Here is a 20,346-nt window from a genome sequence, read left to right on the forward strand (position 1 = left end):
CCTACTGATATTAGTTCAAGTACTGCATCAAGATTCTCTTTAAAACTTATGATGGTGTTTTAGGCACTTGACATATTATGAAATGGGAAAGTCAGCTAGGCAAATGGTACCCAAGATACTAAGGGGGATATTTAATTAAAAAGGTTTTCCGAGATTTAATTACTGATGACTTGCCCTTTGAATAGGTTACTCAGAGGATAGACTATCAGTATCTGATCGTGGGGGGTCCGAAACCCGGGACCCCTGCGGATCAGCTGTTTGAGCAGGCAGCGGCCACAACCTTCTCCCTGCTAAGGCAGCAGCACAGAGCCGTACATTGTATAGGGCTGTGCTTGGTATCACAGCCCAGCCCCATTTACTTCTATGGGACTGAGCTGCTCCTACTACTGCGAGCATCGCTGACTTCTCAAACAGCTGATTGGTTGGGGTCCTAGGTTTCGGACTCACAACGATCAGATACTGATGACCTATCTAGACGAAAGGTCATCAGTATTTACCGTAAGTCTCGGAAAACCACTTTAAGCATTAGCTCCACCAAAAAGGGGCCTAATTTGCAACTTTTTCTGCTTCTCGTCACTTTTCTAAAAGGAGGTGGGGCCTAGAGGGAGAGGGCGGGGCCATTAGATGATAGATTTACTACAATTTACATCAGAAACTGGCATAAAACTTATAGCTCAGGTCTACACGAGCCGCTAGCTGGTTTCAGTTGCTGGCGTACAGAGGGCCACATATGTGGCTAATTTATTAAGAGGCATGCCTCCTAACAAATTAAGTGCATCTCACTCTAGCACAGGGAGATCAAGACTGGCAAAAAAAATTATTGTTCGGGATGAATTACATCTGTCTATTGTTTTGTGATGTTTATTAATGGCGGGTTTACACAGCACGATAGTCGGGCAGTTTTTTGGAGACAAACGTTTTTGCGAACGCTCGTTCCCATCTAAAAGTGCAGCCAATCACCTGATAAACGAGCAAAACACTTGTAAAAGTACAGTAAACCTATGTGGTCATTAAAACACGACCACACTAAATCATTACAACAAGCTAACAAAAGGTCCAAAGAGAAAGTCCAAATATTAATTTGAGGAGTAATGTCACAAAGGCAGATCATGATGATCAAAAATTGGGCAGTTGGAGTTCCTAAAAGATTAGAATCCACTCTGGTGGTCACTAGAAATATAATAATGTGTATTAAAAGACTAAAGAGAGGCAAGAGAGGGTCGCCATATAGTAAAGTTCTACAGTATCAGCATGAATCGCCTCAATCCTCTCATAAATAGCTTAGGCTGAGTTCTCACTTCAGTTATTTCAATCAGTTATTGTGAGCCAAAACCAGGTGCGGGTCAAAAAACACAGAATGGGTATAAATCAAATCATTATACCGGATCTCTGAGTAGGTTTCACTACTGGTTTTGACTTACAATAACTAATGGAAAATAACTGAAGTGTGAACGCAGCCTTTTTAAGTGTTTGAGAAATAAATGTGTTTATTGCATTATTGTATTTCTTGATGCTGAACATTATGAAACAAAAACCTAAAACTTTTTTTGTCCATTTACAGAACTTTTATAATTTATACTATATATTGTGGGGTTTCGCTCTGGTAGATGGGGTAAGCGGGTGCAGTATGGATGCAAAATACAAGTTCTTAACTCAAAACATCAGTGCTTATTCACACTTGAGGCAATTGCACAAAACAGCACGTAACTTTGCAGTCTTGGTGTTAATTCACACACAATGGAAAGTTCATATAACACAAGTCACCTTGCTGGCAGTTCTGCCTCCAGTAGTCCACAGCAGGCTTTAGGGGGCCCGTTTCCCCAGCATGCGGATCTCAGCCCTCCAGCACAGCACAAAGCTTAAGATCCCAAAAACAGACATCTCTGCAGAGCCCAGCTGCCAATTTAAGGACAGCCAGGTGCTGCCAAAATAAAGATCCACTTTGTTTCACTGGAAGTCCAGAGTGCTGCCTTGCTACAGTACTTTTGTTTTAGTGGATGTTTTTTTCATCCAAAAACCTTACAGGGACCTTGCACCTGGCCTCTGAAAAGAGTGCTGCTGTACCTATTGTTTTCTGTTTAATTGGGACCAATCAGCTGGCATTGCTATTGGGTGTAATAAAGATCCACCTAAAGAGGACCTGTTATCTCTCCTGACATGCCTGTTTTAATAGCTTCATCCATCCCCCATGTAATAACAATTCTGGGGCATCTATTCTTATGACTATGTTGTACCATTCCTTTATTATTTCTACTAGCCATTATGAATGATTTGCTATTAGCCTTCAGTAAGGGTACAGAGGGGAGGTAACCAGTTTGGGGGGTGTACCTGCACAGTCTGACTCTATCCAATCAGTGCTGCCATTTTCAGACTGTGCAGGTACACCCCCCCAACTGGTTACCTCCCCTCTGTACCCTTACTGAAGGCTAATAGCAATTTTTTCATAACGTCTAGTAGAAATAACACAGGAATAGTACAACATAGAGCCATAAGAATAGATGCTCCAGAATTATTACATGGGAAATGTTTGAAGCTATTGAAACAGGCATGTCAGGAGAGGTGACAGGTCCTCTTTAATAGCAGTGCAGTCTTTGGTTCACTGCTAGTGTTCCTGTCGTTCATGAACCAGTGCCCAAAATTTCAGACCCAGCAAAGTTATGGTAAAAGAAAGGCAATATAAGAATTAAAACATATCAAACAGCATTGGAGAAGCATCAGAAACCCAAACGTTACTGCACAAAACTGCACAATGTAGGTACTGTACACAGCAGTGTCTTCTGAAGGAGGATTTGAATGCTATATAAACAGCAATGAGCTCTCCCTCTGTCCATTATTTGATGGACCTTGCCAGGTGTTAATGCCGGCTGGGGTCTCATGTATGGAGCCTGGATGGCCGCCCACAAGTGTCATACAGCTCCTTAGTACAGAAGCGTACACATTCCTCTAACACATCAGAGACTGGGTGTACACTATGATGACCACTGCCAAAAGATCTAATCCTACATAAACAAACAAAAAGAGTAGGAACAGTACTTTGCTAGCAATGATTTGAACCTAGGGGACTGTTAAAGGGGATATTAATTATTGCTATTTATGCAAATCTCAATAATTAATATTAATAAATAGGCGTGAGTCATCTAGTGATGACTCCGCCTATTTATGCCCAAATAAACAAACACTACTGATTACCTTACTCTACACTGAACTACCTGTGGCTATTGTTGTGGCGCCTTACTACTACAAAAGACTACACACTGCTTAAATAAAAGGTATTTATTAACACACTATACGTCACAGTTTAATATTTGCTTATAATTATATATATATATATATATATATATATATATAAATATAAATATAATCAATGGAATAGATATATATATTTATAGCAGCACACAGCAATATAAGTAAACAAACACACTAATACGGTCCTAACTACGCTAACACAGTCCCAAGTCCTCCTCAGGATCTAACTACAATTACAATAATACACTTACATACACACAAATATCGGTAACCCACCCGCCTGGCTACTCACTGTCCCTACGGGGTACAAGGGGTAAAACACACAATTATGGCACTGCAGGGGTTAATACATGCAGGTGAAGGAACACAGGGTTCTGGGAAAGGCAGGGCAAGGGGTAACCCAGGAAAGGGTTAACACCTGGTATGGCGGGGGTTATCAGGGCAGCAGACTGCAGCAGGGATCAGGCAGTGAAGGGGTTAACACAGGGACTGCTGCAGAGGTCTGCCAGGGTACAGGAGCTCAGCAGGGGTTAATGCTGAGGCAGGGCAGCATGCAGTGAAGGGGTTAATGGTCAGGGCTCTGCAGGGACAGGGCAATGCAGGGGTGTCAGGGCAGAGCAGGGGAACAGGGCACTAAAGGGGTTAACACAGGGACTGCTGCAGGGGAAGGAGACATGGATACTCAGCCAATCCACGACTCTGTCAGCGATGAGCACTGTCTGCTCCCTCTCTCTATCTTCTCTGGGGCTGCCTGGGATCTGAGCTGGTCGGGTAAGTGCAGGGTATGTGGGTTAGCGCAGCTCCTTCCTTCCCAGCGCTGCCTGCGCTCTCTCCTCTGGTCTTCAAAGCGCCGCACATTGCTGGGGTTCAGAGTTTTAGCGCCGGATGCGCTCTCCTTCAGGGGGGAGGGGGGGGGTGTCAGTGGTCCTGTGTCTGAGCGCCGGATGCGCTCTCCTTCAGGGGGGTCCCGATCTGCAGAGCGCAGTGCCACTGGGGTATTTAAACCCTGCGGCGCTCGCTCCCATTTTCCCGCCCTGCAGGCATGCGCACGCACGCTTGAAGCCAGGTCCACGTGTGCTGGTGCGGTGATATGACATCACCGCACCAGCCCGAGCTCCCAGGCAGGGGGATCCTTTGATCCTCCCGCCTGTGGAGATATCGCACATCTCTGGCGCTGTAATTACAGCGCCGGAGGTGAGCGGCACTCAGGGGCATGGGAACCCTTTGTTCTCATGTCCCTGTTAGGCATACCATCTCCGCGCTGCCGGAGATGGTGACAAAGGGCATAGTATCTTTATTGATCATCTGTCCTTTGAAGAGGCCGAAACTGGACATAATTCTCTTTCTCTCCCCCCCCCCCCCCCCCCCCAAGAGCAGGCACATTCCAGAGGGGGGAATCCATGGGAGCTTCTGGGCACAGTTTAACTGAACATATATACTTATAGATGCTTGGGGCACATCAATAAATAAATTTTTTATATATATATATATAATATAAATATATATATATATATATAAATATATATATATATATATATATATATATATATATATAAAAACAGGGGGTATATATATATATATATATTATATACATAAAGATGTATGCTGACAAGGGGGCATACATACATCTCTATGTATACACCTACCACCTGGACTGGCCCATGCAAAAGGGCCAATATATAGGCATATATACATATATATTAAAATCCAACACTTCCCTCAACAGGGACCTTCTTCGGGCTCAAATGCTTCACCATTTTGGAAACCTGCCTTGATATGGGTGTTGTATATATAAACTGTTTATTTACATTTAGTCATTGACTACTAATTGCCTCATCTTGCCATGTGTTTTTCTTATTAATAAAACTTAACTTTTAATGATTGATTTAGTTTATTATTCCTATCTAACCACAATTTTAAAAAACTAGCAGGTGTTCCCCTATTCTAGTGCTGTATTACATGTGTCATTTCATGGTCCGGTAGCTGCGCGCTAGCTCCAGATTATCCCTAGCGATTATTAATTCCTTTTATGTATTGCACTTGGTAGGTACACCTTGTAATTAAAATCACCTCATACACTGCCCCTCGACATGTTTCGCCAGCTACCTGGCGTCTTCAGGGGATCGGGCAGCAACTTTTGAAGACCTAAAATAAATGTTAGAAACATAAGGGGGCATTTCACTAACCTCTCCATTCTTTAAGTAGGTGGCAGGCTGTACTGTGTTATAGAGAACACCCAGAGGGCTCCAGCTGAACTTATATCTCAGTGGATTGTCAGAACACTCAGGGGCTGGAAGGCCCCCGCAAAAAGATATGTAGGATTCCACCTGCAGAAAACAAATAATTGTATCAACAAGAACAGCTAATGTCATACATCCATTTGTCAGGATGACCAGCAAAAAGACTGAATAAATAAATAAATATAAAATTATAATAACCTTTGCTCCGACATCTTTAGCTTTATCAAAGCATTCCATAGCCAACATATGGTCAAGACCAGGATCCAAACCCATTTCACCAACAATCGTAATCCCAGCATCTTCCGCACTACAACAAAATACAAATATAACTGGCCACATTTTCTCCTGCTCAGTAATACCTGTTTGTATGCAAGTGGCACTAAAATAATCAGAGAACTCTGCACTTAATCAAAAGATTGTTAAAGGGGCTTTTCAGGATTTTTATTTTGATGGCCTATTCTCATAAACGAATTGCACCCTGGCAATGTGACAGACAAGTGTGACGTGACTAGGAAGAGGCTGCGGTCTCTTCAAACAGCTGATCGGCAGGAGTGCCATGATTCGGACCCACGCTGATCTCATATTGATGACCTATTCTGAGGATAGGCCATCAATATGAAAATCTTGGAAAACTCCTTTAAAGAGGACCTTTCACCGATTATTACCCTATGAACTAACTATACAGACATGTGGAGCGGCGCCCGGGGATCTCACTGCACTTACTATTATCCCCGGGCGCCACTCCGTTCTCCTGCTATGCCCTCTGGTATCTCCGCTCACTAAGTTATGGTAGGCGGAGTCTGCCCTTGTTCTTCTGTAGCGCTGGCCAATCGTTATTTTCTCCCAGGCTGTGAGCTCTGCGCTGCGATTGGCCAGCGCTAGAGCAGAACAAGGGCAGACTCCGCCTACCATAACTTAGTGACTGTAATCTCCACCTACTATAACTTAGTGAGCGGAGATACCGGAGGACATAGCAGGAGAACGGAGCGGCGCCCGGGGATAATAGTAAGTGCAGTGAGATCCCCGGGCGCCGCTCCACATGTCTGTATAGTTAGTTCACAGTGTCATAATAGGTGTAAGGTCCTCTTTAAATTTGTTATCTACATATTATATCCAAATTCTCTTAAAATCACAAACAGAAGTTACCCAGGAGTTATGAAAAATGCTTATCTGTTGTGTTTGCATGATAAATAAGATGATATACACAGTTCCAGAGTTGTTTGTCCAAATGAAAAGCCTTTTATGCTGAGAAGTCTTGAACTCATGGTTTTAATGCTCTGCCAAGCCTTTACTGCAGCGGTTTTCAGGTGCTGTTTGTTTGTGGGCCTTTCTATCTGCGAGTCTTTAAAGGGAGTCTGTCACCTCCATATGGCCATATACAGTGCGTACATGGCTCTGTAGCACACCTATACAGGATTGTAACGGTACCTTTGTTCTTTTCTTTAGAATTGCACCAGCAGGAAAAACGAAGTTTAATTCATATGCAAATGAGCACTCGCAAGTGCCCAGGGGCGGCGTTCAGTGTGTAGGTGCCCAGGCTGCTCTGCCTTCTTTTCACTTTAGTCCTCCCTATCGATGAGGCAAGAGACTTGGAGGGCGGGCAAAGGCAGAGGGTGGGGAGGAGTAAAGTGAAAAGAAGGCAGAGCAGCCTGGGCACTTACACACTGAACACCGCCCCTGGGCACTTGTGAGTGCTCATTTGCATATGATTAAACTTCGTTTTTCCTGCTTGTGCAAGTCTAAAGAAAAGAACAAAAGGTACTGTTACAATCCTGTATAGGTGTGCTACAGAGCCATGTACGCACTGTATATGGCCATATGGAGGTGACAGACTCCCTTTAAAGGGGTTCTCTGGGAATTAAGAAAATGAAAATACTTAAAGGGATTCTGTCATGAGATTTGAGGCCTATAACCTAAACATATGGCCAGGTCCCTACTAATACCCTGAATCCGAAACTGACCTTATTAAATGTGCCTGTGGCTCTATTAGCCCAAAAAAATGGTTTTTATAACCTGTGACTCACGTACCAAATGTGTCCAAGGGGACGTCTCATCATGCAGGGTGCCCGGCTGCAGCCGCCTTCCGACTAGAAATCGCCGCCCTCCCTTTCAATAGAGCCGCCTACCTCACCTCAGTGCCGCCTCCGAAATCGTCCGCTCTCCTCAGCCAGATCCCGCGCGTGCGCACTAGGTATAACCTATTCTCAAATACCTTTCATTATTTATAATGGCTCGTTTAGTCTAGGGAGCAATCATCAGGGGAAACAAAATGACCGCTGTCCCATTAGTTCACACAAAACCTGTCCTGATCACACATGAGGACAAGTTACTTTACAACACTGAGGTAAAGAGCTGCTTCATCCTCCTCCTGCTCTCCACTTGTCAGGGATTATGATCCTGAATACAGATGATAAGAACTTTAGCTGAATCTCTGGGGAATTTAGTTCATGAGTAGACATTAAGTACAGAGAGGACAGACAGGACTGGCTGTGGTAATGTGTCACTGTGGTAATGGAGACTAAACAAATGCTGCTGCTCATTAGCCACACCTCATCCTCCTCTCATGTCTCCTCATCATCTCCATTACCACAGAGATTCACTTGTATTCAGGATCATGATTCCTGACAAGCAGAGCAGAGAGGAGGATGAGGCAGCACTATAGCGCAGTGTTGTAAAGCAACTGTGTGATTAGGACAGGTTTTGTGTGGACTAATAGGACAGCGGCCATTTTATTTCTCCTAATGATTGCTCCCTAGACAAAACGAGCCATTATAAGTAATGAAAGGTATTTGTGAATATATTTATTATAAAATATTTAAGTATTTTCTTTTTTTTTTTTTATTCCTGGAGAAGTGAAATACATGCTCTTATGGGTTCAGATCAGGTGACTGACTTGGCCATTCAAGAATATTCCACTTCTTTTCTTTAGTAAATTCCTGGGTTGCTTTGGCTTTATGTTTTGGGTCATTGTCCATCTGTATTATGAAACACCGACCAATCAATTTGGCTGCATTTGGCTGGATTTGAGCACACAGTATGTCTCTGAAAACCCCAGAATTCATCCAGCTGCTTCTGTCCTGTCACATCATCAATAAACACTAGGGATCCAGTGCCACTGGCAGCCATGCATGCCCAAGCCATCACACTGCCTCCGCTGTGTTTTACAGATGATGTGGTATACTTTGGATCATGAGCGGTACCATGCCTTCACCATACTTTTTTCTTTCCATCATTCTGGTAGAGGTTGATCTTTGTTTCATCTGTCCAAAGAATGTTCTTCCAGAAGGGTGCTGGTTTTTTAAGATGTTTTTTTAGCATAGTCCAATCTAGCCTTCTTATTCTTGAGGCTTATGAGTGGCTTGCACCGTGCAGTGAACCCTCTATATTCTTCTCTTTATGGTAGATTTGGAAATTGATACGCCTATATCCTGGAGAGTGTTGTTCACTTGGTTGGCTGTTGTGAAGGGGTTTCTCTTCACCATGGTAATTATTCTGCGATCATCCACCACGGTTGTCTTCCGTGGGCATCCAGGTCTTTTTGCATTGTTGAGGCCACCAGTGCTTTCTTTCTTTCTCAGGATGTACCAAACTGTAGATTTTGCTACTCCTAATAGTGTAGCAATTTCTCGGATGTTTTTTTTTTAAATTTTCACAGATGAAGGGTGGCTTGTTTCACCTGCATGGAGAGCTCCTTTGACCGCATGTTTACTCCTCAGCAAAATATTCAAAATGCAAGCACCACACCTCAAAACAACTCCAGGCCTTTTATGTGCTTAATTGAGAATAAAATAATGAAGGAACTGAAACTCCTACACCCTTCATCCAATTTTTATGTGGATACCCTCAAATGAAAGCTAAAAGTCTGGACTTTATGTCCATGTCCATTATATAACTATAACTTGAATATGTTTTAGTAAACAAGTAATAAAAAACAAAATTTGTGTCAGTGTCCAAATATATGTGGTTTTTTTTTGTTTTTACACAAAAAGCGCAAAAATGATCTGAATATAAAGATTTCTAAAATCAAAATTACATCAAACTACTAAATTATATGCAAGCTCGGCTTTATTATATAGATAGGAACCAGGGAGACACATTCTGGATCAATATTGTAAATGTAACAATGCAAAACTGTACCTCAGATGAAAAAGAGGGACATTTAAGGAGCAAAGAGGGACTTGGGTCACAAATAGGGACCGTCCCGCCAAAAGAGAGGTATGTATCACTATGCCAGAACAAATGAGGCAGTAAGCACTGTTCTAAGCACAAATGTAGCTACTTACCTACTGACGAGGTAGGCAACGCAAGGAAAATACAACATGAGAAAAACCTTCAAATGACAAAACAAATGCACTTTTCTAGCCTAGAAAATCAACATGATGAAAGTTTTATTTTAAAAACTATATGGTCCATATAGAATCATATTCCTAATGCTAAAAAGTCATCTTTGTAGAAATATCAAGCCTATGAACAACACATGGACCATCTGAGGGAGCAGTTCTAAAAATTTTTTTTTGCAAATGTGTTAATTTAAAATAACTCAATTATGACTAAAAAGCACCATATTATACCTTTGCCGAAGTTCTCTCATGGAGGGTGTTAAATAGCTAGCAGTTACCAGGTTCACCTTATTCTTAATGCATTTCTTCGCCACTAACGGATGCATAGAATAAGGCAGTAAACTAAATACAAAAAATACACAAGAGTAAGTGACAAAATTGCACTGTTGAATAGTTCCGATGGATAAATAATTATTAGAAGGGATTTTCAAAGTATTTTTTTAGTAATGTACACAGTCATGCTGCTGCAAGCTTAGGACTGAGTAATAAGTACCGAGTTATACCAGTGAAATGAACAACTTATTACCAGGAATTGTATCTTTACATGTGCTTGCTAGACATCCCATTCCAAAACCATGCGTGTTTGACTATATCAACCCACTTCTCGGCTGAGCAGTTGTTACTCAAATACGCTTCCTCTTCTTAAGTCTAGCACTTACAGATCTAGCAGAAATTACACAAATTGATTTGTGAAAAGGTGGCATGCCATGACAATGCCATCTTTACAGTCCTTGAGCTTTTCTGTTTAATTCTTACTACTACCAATGTTTGTCTACGGAGATTGCATGGCTTTGTGCTTTATTTTATATGCACTTCTTGCCAATGCGCGTGGCTGAAACCCATGAATTCAATAAATTGGACAGGCTTCCACATACTTTTGACCATATAGTACATGCAGGGGGTTATAACATTTCAGGAAACCAATTATTGTTTACAATGTGAAAATGGCTGCATTAACCTGACAACAAGTTGATGGTTCTTCATTAAAGAGGACAACTTCTCTTCATTCTTGAAGACGTCCAACTCGAGCGGGGTTGTGTGGTTATACTTCTTTGATAAATGACCCACTTGATCTTTAACCATGGACACTGGAAAAACAAATATAAACTCAATCACTTCCAGTCCAACAATACATTCAATGGACTCAAAACATCTTGTTGCATGGCCTAATAAATCAATCACATATTAGCAATACATGTATTAAAGGGTGCCTGTACACAGCGTGGCTTGGCCATAGGATCTGCATGCCGAATACTGCTGGAACGCATCTGTACAGATGTAGCAGAATTAACAGTCACACTTGGCGAGTTATCACATCTAGTTAATTAGTTAGGACTGTGACTGTTAACTCTGGTGCATGTGTACTTCCTATCTAACAACAGCATGTACAGGTGCAGCCCTCACAGGCTTCACTGATACAGCAATCCGGATCACTGTTGGAGCACAAGTCGGGCATAACTCCAATGCTGTCTGCTCAACTCCCTAGATGCCACAGATTATCCAAGGCAGTCAGACAGAAGGAGAAGGTGAAAGCAATAGCAGGGTGCTGATGCATGCCCTGACAGCCAGGGACATAACAAAGGCACCCAGGCCTGACATGACTGTATGGCTATTAGACTGTGAAACAGACACAGCCTAATAGACAACCTGTCAAAGTAATAGTCTATAACGCATTAATACATAAAGTGCAAAAAACAATGGCAGGGCTGCTTTTTTCCCCTCCCATTAACAACCAAAAAATGTAAATAAAAGTCAGTAAGTTACATGTACCCCAAAATGGTGTCTCTAAAAATACATATCACCCTGCAGAAAACAAGCTCTCATGTGGTTTAATCAACAGAAAAATAAAAAAGGTTATAGACAGGAAAAGAAAAGCTGTCCGGTGTCTTCTTTTATACTCCCCGGCCCCTTGGCTAAAAACACACCTTAAAAATGCTAAGAGGAGTATTCTTACTTTGTTGGAAAAACAGTAGTGAAACCTAAGGTTTGTCCTAAAGCAGGGCTTGGTTGCCGGTGGTGTAAAGAAGAGTGTGGAGAGGTTGGTGTACTGCAGTTGGACAGCGGTTTTGATCTGTTTAATAAGAACCTGTCACTATGAAATGCAGTGTAATCTGCAGGCAGCAGGTTATAGAGCAGATTCAGATTTTTTTTCTAATTTAAAGTGGGTCCTCTGGCCATTTGAGCTAATCCTTGATTGGTAACTGTGGAAGGAAAATCTTTTAGATAATACTTACCCGTTCCTCGCTCCCGTGATGCCACTGTCTCTGCTGCGCTAAAACAGGCTGCTGGCTCTTCCTCCCGGGACTTGAACAGATGTAGCCACTTTTTTCCTGTTCAGCAGCATAATAGTAAATACAACTGAACAGGTAATGAAGCGGCCACATCTAGTTGGGACCTGGGAGTAAAAGCCCACAGCCAATGTCAGCGCAGCATCAGCAGAGCAAGGGACGGGTAAGTACTATCTAAAAGATCTTCTGTTCACAGGCTAGTACTAACTATGGATTAGGACTCCTTTGCATCTTTGCTCTTTCTGACCCCAATTGTACATGGGGGGGTCATCTTTACCAGTGATTGATAGCACTTCCTGTGAAAGTGTGTATACATAGATAGCTGTCAGTCTCGGAAAAGATAGCCCCTGTGTACAACTGAGAACAGAGAGTAGAAATTTAAAAGGCAATAAATAACTTTGGGGGGGGGGGGGGGGGGGGGGGGGGCTGGGGCATATTCTTATAGGTTTAGCTATAATGAGTATTTATGAGCTGTCAGGAGTTCAGAGCTAAGGGATACATATACAGCTGTCAAATCAGTTCCCCAGAACAGGAGGCAAATAGTCTGCAGATTCACTGAAAGGAAACCTGACGAAGCAAAGGCAAAATGCGTGTCGAGGTGTGTTCTTGGACCCCTTCCCACGCTCTCTCAAACATGTCTACAGGTTGGTTATTGTCCTGACCTCCGTTTTTGTTATAGTTATTTTTATTTTTTTCCCCATGTGTTTCTCCTGGTCCTACAGCGACTTAGGGATGGTTAATACTTTGCGTGGGTATGTTACTTCATCCCCTCTGTAGTATTAGGTTTGCTATGTAGATCTGATATCATTATTTCCTAATATTTTGATTGGTACAGGCTTACGTACCTTTGTGTTATATACATGTATTTCCATCTTTTGTGGGGGCTATATGGGTGCTTTGGGATCTATACTCAGTAGGGCATTTGTCGACATTGCTACATATCTAGATGTTTTGTCCCCATTTTACATGATTTAGGTCTACATAATTATTTATATATGCTGCCATAAAGAATAAAAAACTTAAGTCCTGCTTATTTTTCCCCCTGTTATAGGGTTTTGGTATAGGTGGTTGTTGAATTAGAGAGGGCTGTGTAATAATGGTTTTTGAGGCTTATTTGTTTCGTTTTTATTACTGAAAGGAAAGGCTTTAACTGTTTAAAATGCTTAATAAATACCACCAAATGAAAAAATTATTTTAGAATGCAATTATTTTTGCCCATGAAAGTGTTCATAGTCTTAGGCTACTTTCACACTAGTGTTTTGGTTTTCCGTTTGTGAGATCCATCATGGGCTCTCACAAGCGGTCCAAAAAACTTTGTTGTAATACTGTACGGAGCTGGAGCTCTGTACAATAATAAAATGTATTGGCTCTGATGAGCTTAAGTTATTACTTCGCGAGGTCTCACGAGACTTCGTGTAATAACTTAGTGAATTAATTATTACTGTAAAAAACCTTGATACTGAACTCGGGTTTGGTTCGGCTCCCACTCCGTACAGTATTACAACAAAGTTTTATGCAAATCGAAATCGATTTGCTCATCCCTAGTTACAAGTACACTGCGTGCAGAATTATTAGGCAAATGAGTATTTTGACCACATCATCCTCTTTATGCATGTTGTCTTACTCTAAGCTGTATAGGCTCGAAAGCCTACTACCAATTAAGCATATTAGGTGATGTGCATCTCTGTAATGAGAAGGGGTGTGGTCTAATGACATCAACACCCTATATTAGGTGTGCATAATTATTAGGCAACTTCCTTTCCTTTGGCAAAATGGGTCAAAAGAAGGACTTGACAGGCTCAGAAAAGTCAAAAATAGTGAGATATCTTGCAGAGGGATGCAGCACTCTTAAAATTGCAAAGCTTCTGAAGCGTGATCATCGAACAATCAAGCGTTTCATTCAAAATAGTCAACAGGGTCGCAAGAAGCGTGTGGAAAAACCAAGGCGCAAAATAACTGCCCATGAACTGAGAAAAGTCAAGCGTGCAGCTGCCAAGATGCCACTTGCCACCAGTTTGGCCATATTTCAGAGCTGCAACATCACTGGAGTGCCCAAAAGCACAAGGTGTGCAATACTCAGAGACATGGCCAAGGTAAGAAAGGCTGAAAGACGACCACCACTGAACAAGACACACAAGCTGAAACGTCAAGACTGGGCCAAGAAATATCTCAAGACTAATTTTTCTAAGGTTTTATGGACTGATGAAATGAGAGTGAGTCTTGATGGGCCAGATTGATCGGCCCGTGGCTGGATTGGTAAAGGGCAGAGAGCTCCAGTCCGACTCAGACGCCAGCAAGGTGGAGGTGGAGTACTGGTTTGGGCTGGTATCATCAAAGATGAGCTTGTGGGGCCTTTTCGGGTTGAGGATGGAGTCAAGCTCAACTCCCAGTCCTACTGCCAGTTTCTGGAAGACACCTTCTTCAAGCAGTGGTACAGGAAGAAGTCTGCATCCTTCAAGAAAAACATGATTTTCATGCAGGACAATGCTCCATCACACGCGTCCAAGTACTCCACAGCGTGGCTGGCAAGAAAGGGTATAAAGAAGAAAATCTAATGACATGGCCTCCTTGTTCACCTGATCTGAACCCCATTGAGAACCTGTGGTCCATCATCAAATGTGAGATTTACAAGGAGGGAAAACAGTACACCTCTCTGAACAGTGTCTGGGAGGCTGTGGTTGCTGCTGCACGCAATGTTGATGGTGAACAGATCAAAACACTGACAGAATCCATGGATGGCAGGCTTTTGAGTGTCCTTGCAAAGAAAGGTGGCTATATTGGTCACTGATTTGTTTTTGTTTTGTTTTTGAATGTCAGAAATATATGTTTGTGAATGTTGAGATGTTATATTGGTTTCACTGGTAAAAATAAATAATTGAAATGGGTATATATTTGTTTTTTGTTAAGTTGCCTAATAATTATGCACAGTAATAGTCACCTGCACACACAGATATCCCCCTAAAATAGCTAAAACTAAAAACAAACTAAAAACTACTTCCAAAAATATTCAGCTTTGATATTAATGAGTTTTTTGGGTTCATTGAGAACATGGTTGTTGTTCAATAATAAAATGAATCCTCAAAAATACAACTTGCCTAATAATTCTGCACTCCCTGTATTGATTTGAAGGATTGGTAAGCAGTGGGGCAAAGTAGAGCAATTGGGTGAGCATTACTTTTTTGTGGCATGATTGCGGCACTTCCCACATGGTGCTGGTTGCTCAGGGCCACATTGAGATAAACACAGGCTTTGTAGCACAGTCTCTAACTGTGGGGGTACTGGAAAGGATGAGATGTGCACATCCTTCAATAGTGTGTGCTCCTAGAGGACAATAGTCAATCCAACATCTATAAGGAAATCTATGGCACACCAAAAATCCCTTTCAAGTGATGCTTTAATTCATAATGTGCATATTCACATCATTTTGTACATTCCTTTTATTCAGAACTTACAATTGACTTAAAAGGCCATGAAAGAGTCCCAACGTTTCGCTCAGATGACCGAAGGGGTCTGTGGCCTGAAGGAGGAAGATTTGTTCTGGATGCGGCCCCCTAACTGGGGGGGGGGAAACCATGCTAGATCCGCAGACAGAGGAAGGACTAGTGGTTGCTTAGAGGCAGTGATGTGCATGGGCACTGCTGGCTCTTAGCAAGTGGGAGGGCTGGGGGCAGGCATGTCACAGTCATATGCTTTATAATGTTTGTGCCACAAATTATTTGCACAAAATTGTTTAGGCATGGCTTTTTGTGCTTGATGAGCACTCCTTATGAGGCTGTAACTCCATACAAGATTTGAAAACCAATCTGTTTTTAAAAGTTCCTCAACGTGTTAAGTAAATTATATATTTGTATCTAAACTAGGGATGGGTAAAATATATGGCAAAAAAAATTCTCTCCATTATAATCGTAATTACGTTTTTTCTGGCAATAACTTATTTTATTTTTTCTGTCAGAGGTGCACTGCGTACAGGGGGTTATCCTGTATATAGTGGGGTGCACTGTAAACAGAAGGGGTATCCACTGTGTATGCACCACTGACTGCAAGGGGAGAGAAGCAGGGAGAGAATTAAAGTGGCAGGGAAGGCAAAGGTACTCTTTGGGCGGGGAGAGGAGGGTGGCACAATGTAAATGACATGAAAAGGGGTACAGAAGATGGCAGGGAGAAGTTTAGGCTCTGTGAGAAGAGAAGTTTAGGCTCTGTGAGAAGAGATGTCAATCTGACTAACTGAAGCTGAAGTCTGTCTACACAAAACACAGAGCAGGCTCCAGCGTTCAGAGCTTCCCCTTGCCTTCCCCCAACCCCCGGGGATAATTGCAGCAGCAATCTGACACAGGCATGCCTCAGCTGCTGCTCCTACAGGCTTCATTCCAGATCTCGCCACTGCAGCATAAATAGCTCTGCCTCCTCCCCACATGCGGCACGTCACGCTGCTGTGGAGGAGGAGTACAATAGAAGAGGTAGGCCAGATCTCCGTCCCTGCAGCCCACAGCAGCATTAAGGCCCCATTCACAAAGCCGTGGTGCCGCTGTGCACGTGTTGCGTACCACAAACCGCAGGTCAAAACACGGGCACTAGTCATGTGAACTCTGCATCGCGGTGTGGACCCACTGACTTCAATGGGGCCACGATCTGCAAGATGCGGCGAAAGATAGGACATGTCCTATTTTTTGCGGCATGCAGGTACGGACCTGGAAACACACAGAAGCCTTTGTGTGCTTTCAGGTCCGTGTCTCCATGCTGCAAAAGATATGAAAGGTCTCGTTGCATCTTGTGGATTGTAGACCCACTGAAGTCAATAAGTCCGCACTGCCATGTAGAGTTCATGCAGCCAGTGCCTGTGTTTTGCAGACTTGCGGTTCCCAGTCTGCAACACAGGTAGGGCAGAACCACTGTTGTGTGAGTGGCGCCCAGTAGTGTGGGCGGCAGGGATTGATACAGAACAGAAATAAATTTTAAAAAAAGGGACAATATTTTAAAAAATTAATATCGGCGGGCTGTAAAAGGGCAAATTAATTTGATTAATCACCCAGCCCTAATGTAAATTATAAAATGCTGTTCAATAGGTGGAAATACACTTTAGTTATTTTATTACAGATCGTCAGACAACTCAAAAGTTGACAACACTCTGGATTACCTGCAGTAATTTCAACATTAGGATCTCTTGTAAGATAACTTATAACAGGTTCAGAAACATAACCAGATCCAAGCACCAGAATCTTCTTCTTGGCTCCTACAGTCATTAACTGGGCGTATTCTCTGGCAATGAAATGATAATCTCATCAGTCAATGTAGAATGGTCCATTAACTGAGAAAACGTAATACTCTGCATTTACATTGAGCGAGCAGACAATTATCGGGAAGGAACGCTTAGTGGAGGTGAAGAGCTGCATTTACATGCAGCAATCACCTCCACTGTATGAGAAGGAATAATGGCTACTGCCATTGTCCGTCCTCATACAAATTCATTGCTTCTGGGCAGCAGATCCTTGTTTAAACAGCACAATCTGCTGCCCAGAAACAATGACTGAGGCATCCGCAGCAAAGATCATTTCACAGGATGAGCCAGCAAGTCTCTCACTCATCAGGTGATCTGTGGCGCCTTTACACAGACAGATTATTGTGAAGGAGCGTTTGAACGACCGCCCGTTCCTGATAATGGGCTGAAAATTGGGCCGTGGTAATCCAGCATTAGAATAGTAACCAACAACAAGTTGGAAATGGAATTCTCTGGATGGTTTAACATATCACATAAGGTAACCCTAAGGTGAGGAATCTGGAATTCAAATAGGACTTGTATATAAACTGGTTCACCTGCTTTAAAGGAAATCTGTCATCAGAAAATAACCTACTGTTTAAATCACGTTTTTATGTTTAACATATTTTTTAAGAATTGTTAAGATGTTAATTTTACATTTTCCATGTCAATATGTTTATTTAAACAAAAAACAAATTCCTGCAGTTTTCGCACTGGCCACTAACCCTAATAATAGGCGCCACTTCCTGGTCTGTACAGATCACTTTACTGCAGTTACCTACCTATCTGCCATTCTAAACCTGCCTGTTAGGATAAGGAGATATCACCTCTGTGTATAGATAAGACAGGATCCATCATTCACGAAAGGTGATTGTCAAAGCTTATATATTCCATCCTTGTACAGTGACCTCTGTACAGGTCACAGAGCATGCCTAGAAAACTCTCCCATAGAAGTTAAGTCCCCTTCTGCCCATTCTGTCTATGGACATGGGGTTGCCATAAAGCACATTTTTTAATGCTTTGTAAATGCTGCCCCCATAATCATGTTCAGAAAATAGAATTTAAAAAAATATGCAATCAGAAAATAAAATCAGATTAGCAAAAAAGGATTTGTTTTACTATCTGGTTTTAACTGGCAGATGAAATTTTTTGTGACAAAAAGGAAATGTGTCACAATCAGTCCCATTCATCTTAAAGATATGCCTCCATTATCTGATAGGTGCGGGTCCCATCTCTGGGACCCGGACCTACAAGGAGAACGGAGGTGGGCAGAGTTGAGGCTGGAGGACCCCGGGTTTCCACAGAAAAAAAACAAACAGGCAGGGTGGCAGCATCAGCTGGGGGTACCCCGCAAGGAAAGGTATTTATCGAAACAAAAAAATAATAATAATGAATGGTCCTCTTTAAAATAAATAGCAAAGACCAGAAAGTACACATTTTACTTTTCCATTAAGAAAATGTAGGAACATGCACTGATCCTCAGTTATAGAACCCTGCAAATTATAGAACAAGTAGTAGTCAGCAGAAGATCATAGTTTTCCCATGTGTATTGTACGCAGGTCGTGAATTATAAAGCACAATAACAGAGTAAGGGCTCGTTCATACGAACGTGTGCTGCCCGTTAAAGTATTGCGGACCGCATTTGTGAATCTGCAATACACGGGCACCGTTACGTGGCCATTCTGCATCACGGATGCGGACCTATTCATTTCAATGGGTCCGCAAATCCGGAGATGCGGAACGGAAGAACAGAAAGGAACGCTACGGAAGCACTACGGAGTGCTTTCTGGGGTTCCATTCCGTCCTTCTGCACCGCAAAAAGATAGAACTTGCTCCATATTTTTGCGGAACGCAATTTGCCGTCCACAGCACGGGCACGGTCTTCAAACGTTCGTGTAAACGAGCCCTAACAGAAGTAAATTAATGTACCTGCTCTCCCTGAGCTTCTGTATGTATTTGTACTTAGGAGTCAAGGAACCGTTGCTTGCAATCACTGCCTGGGTTTAAACAAAACATACAAGAAAAAAAAAAATCAATTCATACATATTCGAAGTAAAGCTTTATGGATGATTAGACAGAATGGTATGAAGACTTACATCTCGAACAACAGGAGAATATTTTTCCTGATCAACTGATCTTTCAGCATCGGACATCAGCTGAAGAGGGAGAAAACACATATACACAAGACGTAAGACACTGGTTTTGGTCACTTTCAAAGCAAAAACACAATCAAAACTATAACAGAATGCAGAAGAGCTACAGTAAATCATCCAGACATTAGACCACTGCTGACTGAATGATGAGCACTGTGCAGAGAGTATTAGAAAAAATTAATCACCGAAGGCTATGAATTAAAAATTCCTCTAGCATCAAATATTCAGATATCAGAGTTCAATATTTGTTTTTTACATTTTATTGTATTAAAATGTATAATTAAGTGGCATAGTTAAAGGGGTTTCTGAAAGTTAAAAAAACTTCTATTAGCTTAATGCAAGAAAATAAAAAAGCATAGGTCATCAATATCAGGGCCCCCACCATACCTCTGCCAGGGCCCCCACCAATCAGTTGTTGGAAAAAGGCCTGGCGCTCCGTGAGCGCTGCGACCTCTTGCTAGGCCATGTGGCGTCACTATACATCGGTCACATGGCCCAGTTGTAGCTCAGCCCCATTCAAGTCAATAGGGCTGAGCTGCAATAGCAAGCACAGCCGCTATACAATGTACGACACTGCCCTTGGAAAGCTGTCGGGAGCCCGCAGAGCTCACCGGAGCTCTGGTAGGTGCAGGCGCGCCCCGAAACAGCCGTTTGGCAAGGGTGCCAAAACTCCAGAGGATAGGTCATCAATCTGTACCTGGATAACCCCTTTAAGAGTTGACATTTTGTACTGACACAGGATTGCTGCAGCTGATCACTGCCCTCAGTATTGACTCAGGCAAGTATGGTAAGTGCCAGGATGTAAACAAAGACTGGAGGGGGACT

At 42.4% G+C, this 20,346-nt stretch overlaps 1 protein-coding gene across 1 annotated transcript in view; it reads right to left on the reverse strand.

The window, feature by feature from the left end:
- AASS (aminoadipate-semialdehyde synthase) overlaps positions 1-20,346 on the reverse strand; it is a 77,021-nt gene that overhangs the window by 17,696 nt on the left and 38,979 nt on the right. Inside the window, exons 12-18 of the mRNA XM_040411649.1 lie at positions 19,465-19,524; positions 19,298-19,365; positions 17,249-17,370; positions 10,785-10,914; positions 10,058-10,168; positions 5,685-5,793; positions 5,433-5,573 (exon numbers count right to left, since the gene is read on the reverse strand). Of these exons, the coding sequence (XP_040267583.1) occupies positions 5,433-5,573; positions 5,685-5,793; positions 10,058-10,168; positions 10,785-10,914; positions 17,249-17,370; positions 19,298-19,365; positions 19,465-19,524 (741 nt within the window). The remainder of the gene's footprint in view (positions 1-5,432; positions 5,574-5,684; positions 5,794-10,057; positions 10,169-10,784; positions 10,915-17,248; positions 17,371-19,297; positions 19,366-19,464; positions 19,525-20,346) is intronic.

This window comes from Bufo bufo, chromosome 1 (genome assembly GCF_905171765.1).
Source record: "Bufo bufo chromosome 1, aBufBuf1.1, whole genome shotgun sequence".
NCBI classification, from domain to species: domain Eukaryota; kingdom Metazoa; phylum Chordata; class Amphibia; order Anura; family Bufonidae; genus Bufo; species Bufo bufo.